Genomic DNA, 17,214 nt, shown 5'->3' on the forward strand with positions numbered 1-17,214 from the left:
ATGTCAAAATGGCCTATGGGTCAATATGCCTTAATTGTGCAGGGTTTTTATTATTATTATTATTATTTTATGAATTTATACTTGGTATTCTATAGCATGGTACCCAAACTGGCTTAGAAATATAAATATTAAAAAATAAGTATCAATACTCGGGCTTCTCTTCAGATTGTATACAGTAACTCCTTTGCCTTAAAGCACAGCATGAAACATGAGGAAATAAAGAAGTATGTATGAAGCCACTAGGGATGCGGTGGCGCTGCGGGTTAAACCGCTGAGCTGCTGAGCTTGCCGATCGGAAGGTCGGTGGTTCGAATCTGCGTGACGGGGTGAGCTCCCGTTGCTAGTCCCAACTCCTGCCAACCTAGCAGTTCGAAAACATGCAAATGTGAGTAGATTAATAGGCACCGCTTTGGCGGGCAGGCAATGGCGTTCTGTTTAGCCATGCCGGCCACATGACCATGGAGGAAGTGTCTACGGACAAACGCCGGCTCTTCGGCTTTGAAACAGAGATGAGCACCGCCCCCTAGAGTCAGGCACGACTGGACTTAATGTCAAGGGAAACCTTTACCTTTACTATGAAGCCACTGCAGCCATTCAGCTAAATGCTGCAGGTTTTAAAAGTGTTCCAAACCCAGAATGGCCATATTGGCTGTTCCAAGCTGGGAACAGAAGAACCCACATTTCAGAGTGACGTCCCCAGCTTGGGACAAGCAGTCTAGTAGCAAATACATGTAGCCCCAGGTGAACTGTTGGGTTCTTGGTGTTCTCTGAGCTTGGTGGTTTTCCTGCAGATGTTGTGTTACTAGCCGGGTAATGTATTTAGCGTACCAACGATGCTACCTAGCCTGGTAATGAAACATCTGCAGGAGAACACCAGCGGCCCAGCAGTCTGTGTTTACCTTGAACCCAAGTCAAACCAGGAGTGTCTTCTTTAAAACGGATTTGAGTATTCTGGTATCCTGTGATCTGCTGCTGTTCTAAAATTATTCCAGTTAGAGAGACATCACCCAATGAAACAGCAGCACAGTTTCTCTCTCTGCTGCCTTTAATGAGAGCCAGTTGATCGGAGGAGAAAGAAAAGGAGAGGGAGAGTCCGTTAAGCACATGCCCAGAGACTGAGATTCAGGACAGAAGGAAAAGGCTGTCACTTGACTGGTTAATTAGTTTGTGTGCTCTAAGATGCAGCATGGAGTTCTTCTCATGCATGCTGCTGTGTGTATTAGGTTTTCATTTACAGGCAAGTTGCTGAATGAAAACTGCAAGGTTTTACTGCTGTGCTGTTGAGTTTTCCAACTACAAAAGCAAACACAATATTGCCTGGTTGATTTACAGACAGTAAAGTGTATTTTTGCTCCTGTTAAAACATATTTTTTTAAAAAGGATAAAGGCCACTCCCTTGATCAACTATTTATAGGTTGGGTGGTAGGTAGCATTCAGCATGGACTACTTTTGTTCTGTGGGATTCATTTACTGAGCTAGTTAAATTTATATCCCACCTTTTGCTCAAGATCATGTATGTAACACTCCCTCCTCCCATTTTCCCCCAGAACAATGGTAGTCCTGCCATGTAGGTTGGGCTGGGAGAGAATGTCCCAAGACCTCCAGGGAGCTTCTGGGGCTGCAGGTTGATCAGAACCTGGGTCTTCCCGGTGCCAGTCAACACTTTCACCACTACACCAAATTGGAATGAGAAATGGAAGATCACAAGTTTGGTTTTCCCATCTGATTGATCTTTATGGCAGAACTTTTGAAACATTCCAGAGTTTTTGTTCCTAAAGTGCATGAAATATTTCAGACATTTCAGACATGGATTGGTTCAAACACAGGGCCCCAAGAAGTATTCCAATGCTGCTGTTTTGTGGTGAGCTTGGAGCAAATCTTTATTTCTTTCCCCACAGAAGCAGCAAATCTCTAAGCATTCAATCTGGGGATGTGTAGTTGTGGATTCCTACCCTTGGCAGGCAGTTGGAGTAGATGATCTTCAAGGTCACTTCCCAACTTTCCATCCTATGAAACTCAGAATTAACTTTTAGAGTCTCTCTTGAAACTGGGGGGAGAGATAGTCCAGCAGACAGCATTCCAGTGCTTTGTCCCTAAAACCAAAGAGGCTTGGTCCTCCTACCCACTCACCACATTTCTCACAAGGATGGATTCTGAGGAAGACGTTGAGGAGTTGTGCTACCCCTGGGCTATTAAGGAGCACTCCTATGGCCTTTTCACTCTATCCTCTTTCCCAACTTGGAGGTTTGAGTTTTATAGAAATGGAAAGTACTTTTAGGGAAAGTACTTTTGGTTGGTACACCCCAGATTTGCTCTTAGACTAGCCAGGCTCTGGGTTTTGTGGGGATAGGATTGCCGCAGGAGTTGGGAGTTACTGATATCTGCTATGATCAAGTCAACGCAATTTACAGTACATCTCATTTTTTGCAACTGACGAAGTCTTGCAAAGTGGGCGGCATAAATAAATAAAGTTCACAATAAAAAAATCCTTAATTGTTTTAATGTAAGGCTATAGATGAACTTCCTTGTGCTTCTAATTAAGACACAGCAGAGCAATTTTTCCATAGCTTATAACATTTATATTCCTCTAAATACTGCTGTTCTCTGGGTGGTTTACAGTAATAATTTGGAACCATAAAACAGAACTGTGAAGTCTGAAATGGAATAAAACCACCAGGGTAAAGGGAGCAAGCAACAGTGTTAGTGCAGCAAACAATTTAATAAGCACTAACAGATTTTGAGATTGCCTGGGAAAGTATTTAGTGCTCCAGAGAACCCCAGTGAGGTGTCATGCTGGCCTCTCGGGAAGGTCGCCCCAGAACTGGGCAACAAGGAAGAGGGGAAGCAGCTAGGATTTTCAAGGCTATGAATTACATAGGACATTTCAGGTAATAGCAGGTGTCCTTTGGGGTGTACATGCTAATGGTTGTGGCTACTTGCTGATTTCTTACAGAGCATATTTTTGCTGGTCTTTGCAAGGCCATAATCCCATCCAGACAACCTTTGGTGAAGAATTCCTGATTCATTGGGCTAAATTTATTTTATTTTGTCGTCTGTAGCTTCTCTGAGCTTTAAGTCTGTACAGGTAACTTTTCTATCGGGCAGGCTATTAACATATAAGGTACCAACGATTTAATGTATAATATACTATACAAGAAAAGTTATACCTGTTTGACCTTTTTTGCTGGCTTGTTCCATATTTTCCAGGGATATAAATATGTCAACAAAGAAGGGGCATGCTGTGGAAAGTGTCTCAGAACTATGTGTGATGATACACCACGCTGGCCTCGAGGAGATGAAGACATCATTTGGCATAACGTAAGGCATGGTTGTGAAGGAGAATGGGGACATCTGTTTTTCTCACTCAGACAATAGAGTGCCATGTCCCTTCTTGTGAAGACTGGTTGGAAGGAAACCCTTAAGCCACGAATTGCAAGAGCTGCCCAGAGTTTCAAGGACCACTTCGTTTCAACAACATTTCGGTTGAAGTGGCTTCCCAGGGTGCAGCAGCCCTCCATAGTTAAATGTTGGAGGAACTGAGCTCAGAATTTCAGGAGTGACTTGGTCATGTGCTCAGCTGAAATCAAGATATATTATGACACAATATGTCATGAGTACTGATGGTGAGCAGGAGGGGGCCCCTATCCAGGGGGGAAAATGCATGCGTAGTTTAGAGACTTTGAGCTGTCCTTCAAAGAAACCCGCCTTGACTTTTGCGGTTTATCTGTCTGGGTTTTCCCATGCTTCTTCAGTTTGGTAGGATTTTCTGTCTACTATAGCAGTAATAAAACACTAGAGACTTTCTCCTCGTCTCGGCGTGGTCTCTGCTTAGTCAGGACACCATTGGTGCATTCAGTCATGGACTTTATGGAAAGTATTTTATCTTTCGCTTTCTAATCCCCTTCCATGGACTGGAAGAAGAGACCCCAGTATCATTGTCTCCCTAGAGTAAGTTCAAGATGGCTTGGATTTCTCTCCTGTGAAATGGAACAGGAGAGAGGACACCCAGAGACAAGGTATTTTCTTAGAGGTCCCTCCAACTCTCCCCCACCCCCCGTCTTTGTATTCTCTCCTTTCCTGCTGTTGATCCAAGGGTATCAGAAGCCGTCAAGAGCTCTAAGGGACTAGTGGAACCCTGCAGGCCAAGCTCTAGCGGAGAATATCCACTTAGCAGTGATTGGGTATTCGTCTTCCACAGTGCGGCAGGATAGAAGAAAACTACTGCAATTACTTTCCAGTTTTTCCCCACATTTCTAAATTTTTTAAACGGAAGAGATTTGCTAAGAATAAGATAAGGGAGGCTGTTTAGTTTTATTCACTCTACTTTTCCTTAGAGGTGAGGAAAGTCATGTTCTGCTTTCTCTCAGGGGAAAACAGCATGCAGATCTCTTCCCTGAGTGACTTACAAAGAGAGGGGTGGTCTTTGTGCTGCCTAACCCTTCTGTTGCCTTACATTCCTAGGTTGGCTCTGAGTGGACATCTCCTTCTGATCCCTGCATCATCAAAAGATGTGTCCGTGTGAATGACGAAGTCTTTATTCAGGCCAGGAACGTCTCATGCCGACTGAGGGAGCCAATCAATTGCCCATTTGCAACAGAGCTACGCTGTGACCAGAAGACGGGGTGCTGCCCTTCCTGTCGCTGTGGTAAGGGGTGGCCCATCCAGAAGAAATGCCTTCTTGCACCACCTTGAGAATTATGCAATCAAATTCAAATGTGAAACCTTAGGCAGGACCCTATAGAAGATATTCCATTATCTGTGAGACAGGTTTGGAAAAGACAATATTTATTTTTGCTGCCATAGGATATTGCAATGGCACTTATTTAGATCAGCATTTCCCAGCCATGGCAACTTCCAGAGCTGAAGACTTGAATTTGCAGAATTCTCAGCAATTGTCCACCTGGTTAAGGAATTGTGGGGACTAGATGTTCCCAGGTTGGGAAACACAAATGTAGATGATAATTTAGAACAGCTAGGTGGATCTACGGAAGGCTGAACGTTATCATTTTCTTTACTTGTAAAGCTCAGGAGTGAGTGTGGATCCACCATACCCTTGCAAGAGGGAAATATGGGGGGTGGGGGGGCAGGCATAACTAGCAGAAGTAACTTCAGGTAACAAAACTTCTTAAGAAGAGGAATCCTTCCCACTCCACCCTCCACCCACTTTGAGAGCAGAACAGGCTGAATGGTCTGGCCTTTACAATGAAAATATTTCTTGGGTCCAGTGCAGGATTCCCCTGCACCAGCCCGTGTGTGTGTGTGTATCTATCTATCTATCTATCTATCTATCTAATCTATCTAATCTATCTAATCTATCTAATCTATCTATCTATCTATCTATCTATCTATCTATCTATCTATCTATCTATCTATCTATCTAATTTGTCCCTGCCCATGTCCTCCCGTCGGGGGACTCTGGGCGGTTTACAATAATCAGTTAAAACAACAATAATAAAATCCACAATATAAAACTACAACAATAAATAATATAAATAAGAGTAAAAAATAAAAAGTCCAAGTGGCAAAAGAATCTAAAGCAGTCCAAGTGTGGGAGGAGTGGTCTATAACAGTAGTTTAGCATGTTGCTAAACTCCCATGATCTTCTCCCCCCCTTTCTTTCCCCACATTTGTGACTGTTAGGGAAAAAAACAGAGACTCATATGTGCTCCATCCACCGTGGATCCTGGCCCACCCACCTTTGAAATCTGCTGGGCAGGGTGGCCAGTGGCCGGTGCAGCCTGTTTTAAGGGGTGGGATGCAGAAAACTGACAGCAGCAGGGGAATGACTGGAGGGGGTCTAGTGTGATACAGCCTTTTTCCACTGTGGAACACTGTGATGTGCTTCCGACTTTCTTTTCATAGGAACCCTGTTTGGAGTTTGGAACAAAAATGGGTTACTGCACTCAAAAAAGAAGGGTTTTTTGTATCATCCAAAAGACTTCTTAATTTGGCAGAAGAACACATCTGCAAATTTCAAAAAATAAATAAAAAACAAAACAAGACACCTTGGACTTCCAGTTAATGTGGAAAGTTGAAATTTCAGTTAAAGAAATAGCTTATTAGGAAGGGAATTGCCCCACTCAAGTCTAGCATTTCTATAAAGTATTCAACAAAGCAATCAGGAGTAAGCATATGGTCTGGTTTCGTTTTTAAAGCTCTCCCTCCCTAAAATGTTCCTGGGTGTTTCTAAAAGCTTCTAACTTCTTCCTAAAAGCATACATCTCCACTCCACCCCTCCCCAGGGCCTGACAGCTCCTCTTTCGAGCTGAAGAGCTGAGAACAGATTGCCTGCGAGGGGTTCTTGGTGATGACAGTCAAGCCAAGAAGTACACGCCTGAATCTATTCTGACCACGCAAAGAGGAACACTCCTTAGGGTTACCAAAAATATCCTGTATATGCTGTTGGAAAGAAATTCCTAAGGCAAATGGATCTTGGCTTGGTCACACCAGTCTTCTGTATGAACTGGTCCTTTCTAGTTTGTTGACAAGCTCCACGTCGTGAATAGGTGAATTAAAAATATTGTTGTATTCCAGGAAGCATTAAAGTCCCCCTTTCTTGGAACTGGTATGACGGTAAAGGCAACAGGTGGTAGAAGTCATTGCGTGGTTTGACGGGGGCTCCAGAACGTTGCTTGGGCTCTAGGTACAGCTAGCAGTGAAAATCAAAACTCGTTTCGAAGAGATTGGTAAAGCTATTGCTGCCTGTAAAAAGCCATGCAATTCCTTTCTTCTCTCACTGCTGCCTCTTCTTAAAAGTTAAAAGGGCTTTTCTGTTGTTGTTGTTGTTGTTGTTGTTGCATGTTGTTGAATGTTGTTGAATACTTCTGCAACCTAAACTTAAAAGAAGTTAATGACACTTCTTTGGATTTGCTGGTTTTGAAGCCCTTCAGGTACTTGCAGAACTTGCTGCACAAGAAACAGCAATGCCCCCCTGCCCACCCCCCCGAACCATTTGTTGATTCTCCCCACCTGAATGGAGTAGTTTGAGCAGTACTGAGAGTCAAGAAAATTGGGGAAATTGAATGAATAGGATGAGGAACTGCCGAGTGTTTCCAAGGCCGGATTGCATGGTGCTTCTAAATGGGAAGCAAGAGTTGCCCAAAGGAAAGAGGAGCATCTGAGGGAGGGAGCAGAAGAAACATGGAAAATGCAGTTGCTCCTGAGTGTTTAACAGTCCCAGGGAAGACTGGATGCTAATCAACCCAACATCTCTCTTGCAGAGCCTGTGAATGGCTGCATCTTGAATGGCACTGTTCTTGCGGTAAGGTTCCAGCTGGTCACCTGTTTCATTGACCTTCGTACTGAGAATTAGGAGATCTGCTTGACATGGTTTAAAAGTCACCAGTTAGCATTCTCACGACATCAGTGAGGAAGAAGTAGAATTACAAGGGCGACACATTCAGGGGTGTGCAGAAGGGTCAGCGCTCAGACTGTGACCTCACCCCTGCCATTTTGCAGATTTTGCCCCCCTTTGCAAACACCCCTGTAGAATGATCAAACAATAGCCCAGTACACAATTAAACTTTTAATCAATAATCAAGTTCAGATCCCCATCAACATCCTCTGCTATAATTTTAGAAGGAGGAATATGTGTCATTTTATATAGCAAGAGTTTTATTTCACAGGATATCCAGCAGCCAGATGTTAGGAGCTGTAATTCAGCAAGGCAGTCAGGCTGGGGCTTCCTCCTTCCTGACTTGTATGGACTGGCCTAGCAATCTAGGATTTCAGCCTGACTTGGGGACCCCAGGAATTGAGCCTGGAAGCTTCTGCTTCAGGCGGACCCACTGCTGCTGAGCTACGCATCCTCATTTTTCTCCTCTGTATCTGTGTTTAACTTTGCAAGAAAGGGTGTGGAGGGAATGAATGGTCCATTCTCTGTGGTTCTAATGATAAGAATGGCCACTTAACACAGCAAACATGTTCTCCTTTTTCAGCCAGGGAAACGCTTGTTGCTGGATCAGTGCACTAGCTGCCAGTGTACCACACAGCAGGGGCTGTACCTGACGTATAAACTGACATGTGGGAAAATTACTTGTGAACCTTGCCCCAAGGTAAGAGAGAGAGCATCACACTCCAGGACCTCTCTTGATGTTGAAGGTTCTGATTGCTTCCAAACTGCAGCATTTGGTCTTCATACTCACCGCTCTGTCAGAGGCAGGGACTTACCTTCATGAACTCTTTAAAAAGACCCAGAAATATGCAACATATGAGTTGTCTCAGTAAAAGTCAAGCAGACAACATAAATGGATGGTGGTTTCTCTTAAATATCACTGGCTTCCATGCCAGCTCTCAGTTTGTATAACCTGAAGTACATATTAAGTCTGCATTAAAGGGCCTCCTGGGAATTATAGAAAGTAGAAGCCATCTTGGAGGGGAAGGTCTTCAATTTGGTGTGGATATAGAAGTGCAACCGTATGTCAGCACTGCTTGCACAGGGGCTGCTTCAGGGTAACCCTGGATTCTCCCCTAATTTTCCCACATCCATTTTGAATAAACTAGAGTTTCGTCTCGCATTAATAATTCCTGGATGTACAAATCAACATCTCTTCACTGATCAACTGTATCATTTCAAACCATGGTTTGTTCAAGAGATTTGTTTAGCAAACTAGGATTAGGAAGTTGCAATTCTTGGTTCACCCAAAGACAAATCAGGAATCTGATGACATGAAATGCCCCCCTGATTTATTCGTCCCCCCATTTGGGTGGGAAGAGATAAGCCCAGTATTTTGCAAAGGCTCAAACCTACTTGTGCCTGTGACCCAGTTTATGGATTACCACAACATGCCAACAAGACCAGGACCCTTGAAAGGGAGAGGCTTATGGAGGTTTCTCATGTGTGCATTACATTTGTATCATGCCTGCCTTCCAAAGGGCCCCATCAGATGACAGTGCCTGGCTGACCTTGTCTGGGGCAGAAGGTAAGTCGCCTCATGCCCAGTTCTTATTTGGATGGGAGACCACCTGAGAACCTCAGGGCAGTAGGTTGGACCAGGAGGTTGAAAAGAACCCTGGAAAGCTTTTTTATAGCCAAGAAAGGTACATAGGTACAGTATGTCTGTGAAATCACCAGGAGCTGAGTTGGACTCTCTTACTTTGAAAGAGCTTGGGTTAACGTGGACAGTTCATCCCCATTTGAAAGCCACAGGCACCCAGTGAAGGAGAATGTATTCAGAGAGGGCTGTCCCAAAGAGGTGCAAGTCAAACTAGGAGAGCACGTGGACAGCACGTCTCCCTGAGTCCTCACAGCAGCCGCACCTTTTCTCTGGCTGTCTCCATAGAGGCATCCGTGACCACTGGAGAACATATAGAGCTGCTTCCAAAGCAGCCAAACAGGTCTGGCGAAAGATGCAGCTGCTTTAAAGATCCCAAGACAGCTGCTTTGAAGGTCTCCACCTGCTGCAAACTCCTTCTTAGAGAAGCCTGGATCCAATGTTTGCTTGCTTTTATTTTCGGTCATAGACCAGCATAAAACAAACAACAACAACAACAGAATTTTGGGTGCAGAGCAGAGAGAGACCTGCTTCAGTTTTAGATCCTGAAACTCAATCTAAAGTTTTAGATCCTGATCGCTAGACTGATATTTTCTTGCAATGCTTGATCCAAAATATCTGATGGAAAATGAAATAAAAGTAAATATATGTATATACCTCTAATATTAAAAATTGTATTAGCTGTGAAGGCTGACATAAAACTTACTTTCTCAATGTCCCTGATTATGACATCCCTGTGGAAAAAAAATCAAGCTTTAATTTGATGATGCCAATAATTAAGTTAGTTTTACCACAGAATTTTTTTTTCTGATTTCTGAATAAACACAGCTAGGATATTGCAGCTGGAAGCCTGCAAGTTAAAACTATTTTAGATTTTGAAAAAAAAAACAAGAAGGAAAAAGATAAAAACTGTTTCCTTATTTGTGCTGTTTACTTTCCAGATCTCTTCCCGGAACTTCACAGGACTGCCAAATGTATCCTGTGCTTGTTCCATTCCTGGGTTAAGCTGAGAGACCATGAATTTGAACCTGGTCTCTCCTGTCCCCATCCAGTGCTCTTAGCACTACACCACACTGTCTTTCCCATGTTGTGCAAATGATGGGAGAGTGTAGCCACCCTCTGGGTTTTCTGCTTTATCCCCTCTTCGTTGTTGTAAACATCTCAGAAGCAGCTATGGGGAGAGACGGTTGGAAGTGAAGGAAGCTGCTCTGAATCACAGACCCCTCCCTTCCCCTGTCTGAATCACTGCATGAACAGGGAAGGAGGACAAGGGATTAAAAACATGCCCCCTTCCAAACACTTATTATCGATTCACATGTTTATAGAGAACAGCAAAAGAATTAGGGCCGTTTTTCACGTCATTGTTGGGGAAGTGTTTCAGCAGAGCAGAGTCCTTCACTGATTAATATTATCTGCAATAACTAGTTGTCAAGAAAGATGTTGTAGGATGTCTTCAGCTGGGATCAGAAGCCCCCACGGGAGGTGTGCCATTGACGTTAATCTCTGCCACTCTCCTTAAGGACGTGCTGGCTGGGTGGCAGATTGCGCGTCCTCGGCTCCCCCGGAGCGAAACGTGGCTCAGGGAAATGGGACAGCAATTGCACTTAACTAGTTTGCATTTCCCTAATGTGAACCTGATAATATCATTGTCCATTGATAGCCACATTTTCCCCCAGATTTTGCAATGTATAATATTAAAAGGAAATGCAGGCAAAAGGCATATAATGAAGAAACTACTGTAAAAAAAATCCCTTGAATTTGTTTGTGGAAAGATGTATGGATTTTCAGCTAAAAGGGTCTGCAAAGCAATGCAGAACAAGAACAAAGCTGCAATAACCCAAAGATGAATGAGATTAAAATGTAATGTATTGACCAATGCTTAAAACTCACTTTTGGTGTTACCCCTGGTCCTGCAGAATTACAGGATGGAGAAAATCTCGGGAGCCTGTTGTGGGAAATGTTTGCCAACTCTCTGCAACATTCAGCTGAGGGATGGAACCATTTTGTATCTGAAGGTCAGTAGCATTCCCATGTATGTTCTAAGTAATGTATTTGCCCTGCTGGTCATCTCCCTCCTCAGCAGTCATGCAAAGAAACTCCTCACAATGCTGTGTGATTGTTCTTGGCTAGGAAATTCTGTGCAGTCCCCAGAATATTTCCCATTGACCAAAATGGGGCTCCCCCAGAGTATTTTCCCTAATTTGAAACTGCAGCCTTGTTTGGCACCCAGGTAACAAGAGTAAGGGCATTCTAATTAGCCCCGGTACCTGGGGTGTCTTGGACTCCCAAGTGATCTGGAGACCAGCTGGAGGGAGGAGGGAAGGCTGGCATCCACCACCTTTGAAACCTAAGATGCAATCCACACCTTTTCAATGAGAACTTCCGAATCTGGTGCCCTTTCCCTGATCTTCACACGGAACAGTGTTTCCACCACCTCTTCCCCTGAGAGGCCAGGCCTGGCTCAAATGGAAAAAGTGAGCCTCCTCTTGAGATCCTCCAGAGAGAGGGTGCACCTAGTATTTTCTTTTCCTAGGCAAATATGTAGAAGAAATTGATTGGAAAACAGTTATTTTCCACCGTTGCGCAACAGAGAATGCAACCTAGAGAGAGAGGGAATAGTCTTTCGTACTCACGTCAGTTTGGCAATTTTCTGGAGCACTTAGAGAAAGGCATCGAGGAGATAAAAGTACTGCATTGTATTAATGGATCGGGTCATAAAAAGAAGGCATATTTCTGCTATAGTAGAAAAAAACAAAGATTTTTTAAAATCACTTTTCTCTATTTTATGAAGTGGGCTGGCAACATAATATGTGACCACATGACTGTCTCTTGTGATGCCCACAGCTGAAATCTTGTGAACTAAATCTCATGAGATTTTGACATTTTCACACTGAACCTGATGGTGGAATAATTAAATTTTCTGGAGTTTTTGGCCACTCTTTAAACTTTAATTTATTGGGAGGGGGGAAAAGCGCCTGAACTGGAAAGGTTCCTGATCTCTGCTTTAAACCATCAGGTGTGGCGCAGGTGGGTGAGCCACAGGTGGGGGCCATGGGAAGGAAATATTTTAAAGAGGCACAGACTTAATTTGTTTGCTCTAAGTCTGCCTGGGAACTTTTATGCTTTTCAATATTATGTTTTTACCCCTGAGTGGCATTAAAGATGCTTTCCAAACATCTGTGTTGTTGTTCTTCCTTTCTGAGTGTGCCATCTATGTGGGGATGGGCAGAACCACCCAACTCCAAGGACACAGACAGTTCCCTTGAATGCTACCTCCATTCAGCAACAGGCTTGATCGGAGAAAACAAGCTGAAATGCAGACAAGGTGGTGCTATTAATACAGGGAATGCAGGTTCTGGATGGGGTTCCATTTCTCCTGAAAGATGAGGTCCATCCTCTGGGAGAGCTACTTGATCCTTTGCTGTCCTTAATTTCTCAGGCAGTGCTTCTGGTGAGGACCACTGTTGTGAAATTTTTTTCTAGCCTGGCCCTTCTTCAATCAGTCAGATCTGGGAAGAGTTATGCAAATCCTGGTTTGAGTATTGCAAGCACTCCATGGATCACCTGATGCCAGTCCTGAAGGATCTGCCCCTCGCCTACTAGTCATGGTTGATACTGACTTTCAAAGCCCTGCATTGGCACCGGGCCAACTGGCCCCAGAACCTGCTCCGTCACAAGTCTCTTGGGATGTCAAGACCTGCAAAACAGATGCTGCTGTCCCAAGACTGTCTGCCTGGCGGTGGAGGAAATACATTCATCTCCTTTGTCACGTTCCTTTCAGTCATCCTCTAATTCTAGTATTAGCAGCATTTGGTTTTTATAATCTTTTACATTTTTTAAAATTTTCTTAGCTGCCTTAAACATGGAACAAAGTGAAGCAATGAAGAAAAATATGAGATGGCATAGTAAAGGCATTGCATCTTATTATTTGAGTTAGATAAGAATAGTAAAGTTCAATCGTATATTTAGTAGGCAACTATCAAGTACACATGGCAAGCAATACTGTAGCCCCCAAAGTGTGATGCCTGCCCTGTTCTGCCAGGCCTTCCATCTCAAACATGTGCTATGCTCCACATAATCCACACATCAGGGAGAAAGTATACACAGAGAGGAATCAGTTTTTGTAAATGTGTGAGCTGGGCTTCCAATTTCCCATGGTGCCTTTTTGTATGTTAAAAAAAACACGCACACACACCCCTCTGGCCTTTTAAAATCTCATTTTAACAAAAGATTGGGATCCTTTTACAGCCGAATGAAACAATCCAGGATGGATGTGATACCCATTCTTGCAAGGTGAACCAGAAAGGAGATTTTATTTGGGAGAGAAAAATCACCGGTTGCCCTCGGTTTGATTCTAAGAAATGCATAGCTGAAGGAGTAAGTATTGAATCGACATCTGGTTGGGCATTTTTCAAATGGTCTTAAGCTGGGGGATTCTGGGAGTTGAAGTCCACACATCTTGAAGTTCCCAGGGTGGAGAAACACTGGTCTAAACGTTGACAGGGAGAGAGGAGGAAGAGGGAGGTGAGGGTCATTCATCTCTTGGGGATGTGATCCATTTTCAGGCTTGCTTGTTAGCAGAATCAACATGCTTAGTGACTTTGCTGGAATTATATTCTGAAACACATGCTTTTTTTTTTTTATGAAGTGAAGAATGTAACTGAATCTAATTCAGATCAGGTAAAAAACGATTCAGTTTCATCTGATCGGGATGTCTCCTTCCTGTGCATCCTTGTCTCTGCAGTTGTGAACACGTCCTGCACGCCATAGATTCAAAGATACGAGGTGTAAAGAGAGAGCACCTATATTCAATAAAATACCTATTAGTCTCCATTGGTTGTAACTCTGACAGTTTCAGAACATTATACCTGCCAAATTTAATCAGTTTTGGTTTTTAAAAAAATCATTTTAGAAGCACATTTAAAAAGGGGGTGAGGCTGATTTCCTATAAATTCCCTACGATTTCCAGTGGAGCACAATTGTATCTTCTTCTGTCTAAAATGTCGCTCTTTTCAACCCAAATAGTATGACATTTGTAAGCAGCTTGCAAACATCCAAGGTATTATCCCTACCAGATCGGAACAAACAAGGGCAGGGGGGATGAACCAATTGTGTTTTTTCACGTATTGTTTTGCCCTATGGTCATTTTACTGAGTAACTGCAGAAGGCTTTGGTTTTCATTACATTTAATGAATTCTCCACTCTAAAAAAAAAAACCTTGTGTGGTTATCCCATGAGTCTTCCTATAAGCTTCCAGATTCTTCTAGCATGATCATTATTTTTTTTAATAAAAAGTACAAAATAAAAACTTTCTTGGTCATGTCTCAGAGCCATTGGAATCAAATGGCATAGAAATTCTAGAAAGAAATGAATAAATATCGTTGCCTAAAATATACATTAAGAGAGTTCTAGACATGGACACACACATCCATTTTTCTTAAATGATGTGTTGTCATCTTTTTCTTTAGGGTAAAGTTACAAAACTTGACAAGACCTGTTGTGAAACATGTAAGTACTTAAAACTGCTTTATCTCATACAAGATTGTGACGTATTTCTGAATATGTATGTGCCTTCGATAAGGATGAAAAGAGCAAGTGGGAATATGGATGTTACTGGGTCATGGCTACAGTTCCTAGCCATGATGATGCCAAAAGGACAAAATGTTGGTTGTAATGTCACAACGCCAGCTCTGTCCTTTTGTATTTGTTTAGCAGCATCACCTACACATAGGTAAGGAACAGCGTTTGCATCATGATGCAATTTTTGCCACTTGCCCTCCCTTTTAGATCAGTGTTTCTCAACCTTGGCAACTTTAAGATGCGTGGACTTCAACTCCCAGAATTCCTCAGTCAGCAAGGCTGGCTGAGGAATTCTGGGAGTTGAAGTCCACGCATCTTAAAGTTGCTGAGGTTGAGAAACACTGCTTTAGATGCTGATGCCAGTGACCCAGGGAGTTGGTGGGTACCCATTTGTTGGATTGTACTGTATGTTATGGAGGCTGGACAGCCATCTCTCAGGAATGTTTTTCTTTGGATCCCAGCACAGATGGGGCCTGGGTACAAAGGTCTTAATGATCCCTTCCAGTCCTAGAAGTGCGTCCTAGCTAGTAATTCCCATGCTATGTGTGGTTTCACTCTTCTGAGTTATGAGAGAACCGTATGCACCTGATGAGGAATTAGTAAGTCAAACTCTCAAAGCATCTGTGTATCCAGAGTATACACCACAGTGGATGTTTCTTGCTCTGTCTCTGGCTGAGGCACTGCTCTGGTCTTGCTTTTCCCTCTTTGCTTCTAGTTGGGCTGGGCAGTTCCACTCAGAACAGGTGCCAGGCCCAAGCAGTCTCTCTGCAGAGCCTTACCTGGCAGTGCTGGGTTTTCACATCATTGCTATGGATGCCCACTGCCAGCAGGAGCCTTGGCAAGGCTTCAGTTTTCAGTAATTCTGTCAGCCCCGGTGGACTTGGCGGTTGCAGGGCAAGGGAGCCAAGTGACTGCTTGCTGTCAGGCAAGGCATTGTGGCAGAGAAGGCATCCTGGTGTCCTTCTGCCCATTGCGGTGAAGTAATCACTGTAGCAGAGTGTTTCAGCTCCTTTCAACCACCTTCTCTGAAGTACCAGTTGTTGGATTGATGGCCAGCAGAGGTAAGGAAAGCTAAAGAGGGAAGGCATTAAGGTCTCTCTTGATACACTGATAAAAATTATAACGTACAGTTGATTTGCTTTTGAATCGATTCAAAATGTGTGTGGTAATAAAGTGAGACAGGTGGGCTCAAATACAGAGGGTTGAAGAAAGCAGATCTGAGGCCGCTCCCTTTCTCCAGCCACCGTCTAAAACCTTTGACTTCCCAGCATTATCTGCTAATTCCTAATTGTCCTAGTTAGTTCATTCTTGCACTGAACCCTTCCACTGCTTGTTGCTGCTTGCAACGTTCCTGGCGCCTGAGGTTTCCCAGCACCTAATGGATTATAGCTGAGCCTGGTGCCTTCTTTTCACTGGGAAGCTATATTTGCAAAAGGGGCTTTTTGGCTCAACTCTGTATCTCTATGTCACCACTCCCTCTTCCCTGCTGTGGCCATGACCCCAGGACCGTGGATCCACCAACAGGAGGCCCAGGTGGCAGTGGTAGCTCCGGCCCAGATATCCTGGCCTGTGGCTGTGGGCGGCTCTTCAGACCCTTTCATTTCATTTCATTTCATTTCATTTCATTTCATTTCATTTCATTTCATTTCATTTCATTTCACCCTAAGCTGAAGTCACAAGCAGTGTTGGGGTAGGATGAAAGGAGCTCAGCAAGATGGGGCGTAAGATGTATGAGACAATGCTGCCCTGGGGTGCCTTGATTTTTTTATAGAGTTTTTATTGATTTTTATTTCATGGTTTGGGGTTGAGGGCCCCCAGGGTTGTTGTTCCAGTATGTAACCGGCTATATAAGTCTGTATAAAATAAAATATAAAATATAAAACAAAACAGTGGAGTTGGGGCGAGTTCCTGCGCTGGCTTTGCCTCCCTTCTGAACCCAGCCGCGATCAGGGTTCTTGCAGAAACTCAGGGGTGGCCTCCGTGTGTGCCTTCATTGCCCTTCGACTCTGGTGTGGCATCTGCTCCAGGGTCAGATAAAGGAAGAAAGGCACCTCAACTCTCAGAAGTCTGGGAAATGTGCCTGTGTCTTGAAAGAGATTTTTCTCTGAATACTTTTCTTTCCTCAGTCAACCCCAAGCCTAAATTCTCAGTGACCCTAAACAAAAACTTAGCTTGCCAAATCATATGGTGGATAATTACAGAATTTGTTGAGTCCTGAAAACCATGCCTTGTTTCAAGGTCAAAATGTCAGCACCTCTTTGCCCTCTGTTCTGCCTCCCTTGTCCTCCCTTTTGTTCGTTTCATCTGTCAATAAATAAAAGATGGTCTGTCCAGGAGGCATCCCAACGGTTGGCCTAGTAATTGCTGTAACAAAACCCCAGTTTGGGGAAGTCAACTCCAAGATAATTCTTGTTGTTGCTTGCCCAGATATTATCGCATTCCAGCCTTAAGAAATAAAAGTCGGTGAGCTCTTGAGTAAGCAGATCACAGCTGAATGATGCTCTCTGGTTAATTTAATTAACAAGCCTTTCATCTTGTCTACCAGAATTAAAGCATGAGGACTCTTAAGGAAAGATGTCCATGAACCTTTACGTGAAACAGATGGGAACATAATATTAAAAGGTCCAGGAAGACATTTATT

General features: G+C 43.5%; 1 protein-coding gene across 1 annotated transcript in view; it reads left to right on the forward strand.

Annotated features, from left to right (window-relative positions):
* Positions 1-17,214, forward strand: part of VWF (von Willebrand factor) — a 158,972-nt gene that overhangs the window by 130,997 nt on the left and 10,761 nt on the right. The window contains exons 43-49 of the mRNA XM_063308370.1: positions 3,208-3,318; positions 4,462-4,645; positions 7,221-7,261; positions 7,938-8,054; positions 10,910-11,008; positions 13,242-13,370; positions 14,462-14,501. Of these exons, the coding sequence (XP_063164440.1) occupies positions 3,208-3,318; positions 4,462-4,645; positions 7,221-7,261; positions 7,938-8,054; positions 10,910-11,008; positions 13,242-13,370; positions 14,462-14,501 (721 nt within the window). The remainder of the gene's footprint in view (positions 1-3,207; positions 3,319-4,461; positions 4,646-7,220; positions 7,262-7,937; positions 8,055-10,909; positions 11,009-13,241; positions 13,371-14,461; positions 14,502-17,214) is intronic.

Source organism: Candoia aspera, chromosome 7, assembly GCF_035149785.1.
Source record: "Candoia aspera isolate rCanAsp1 chromosome 7, rCanAsp1.hap2, whole genome shotgun sequence".
Classification (NCBI taxonomy): Eukaryota; Metazoa; Chordata; class Lepidosauria; order Squamata; family Boidae; genus Candoia; species Candoia aspera.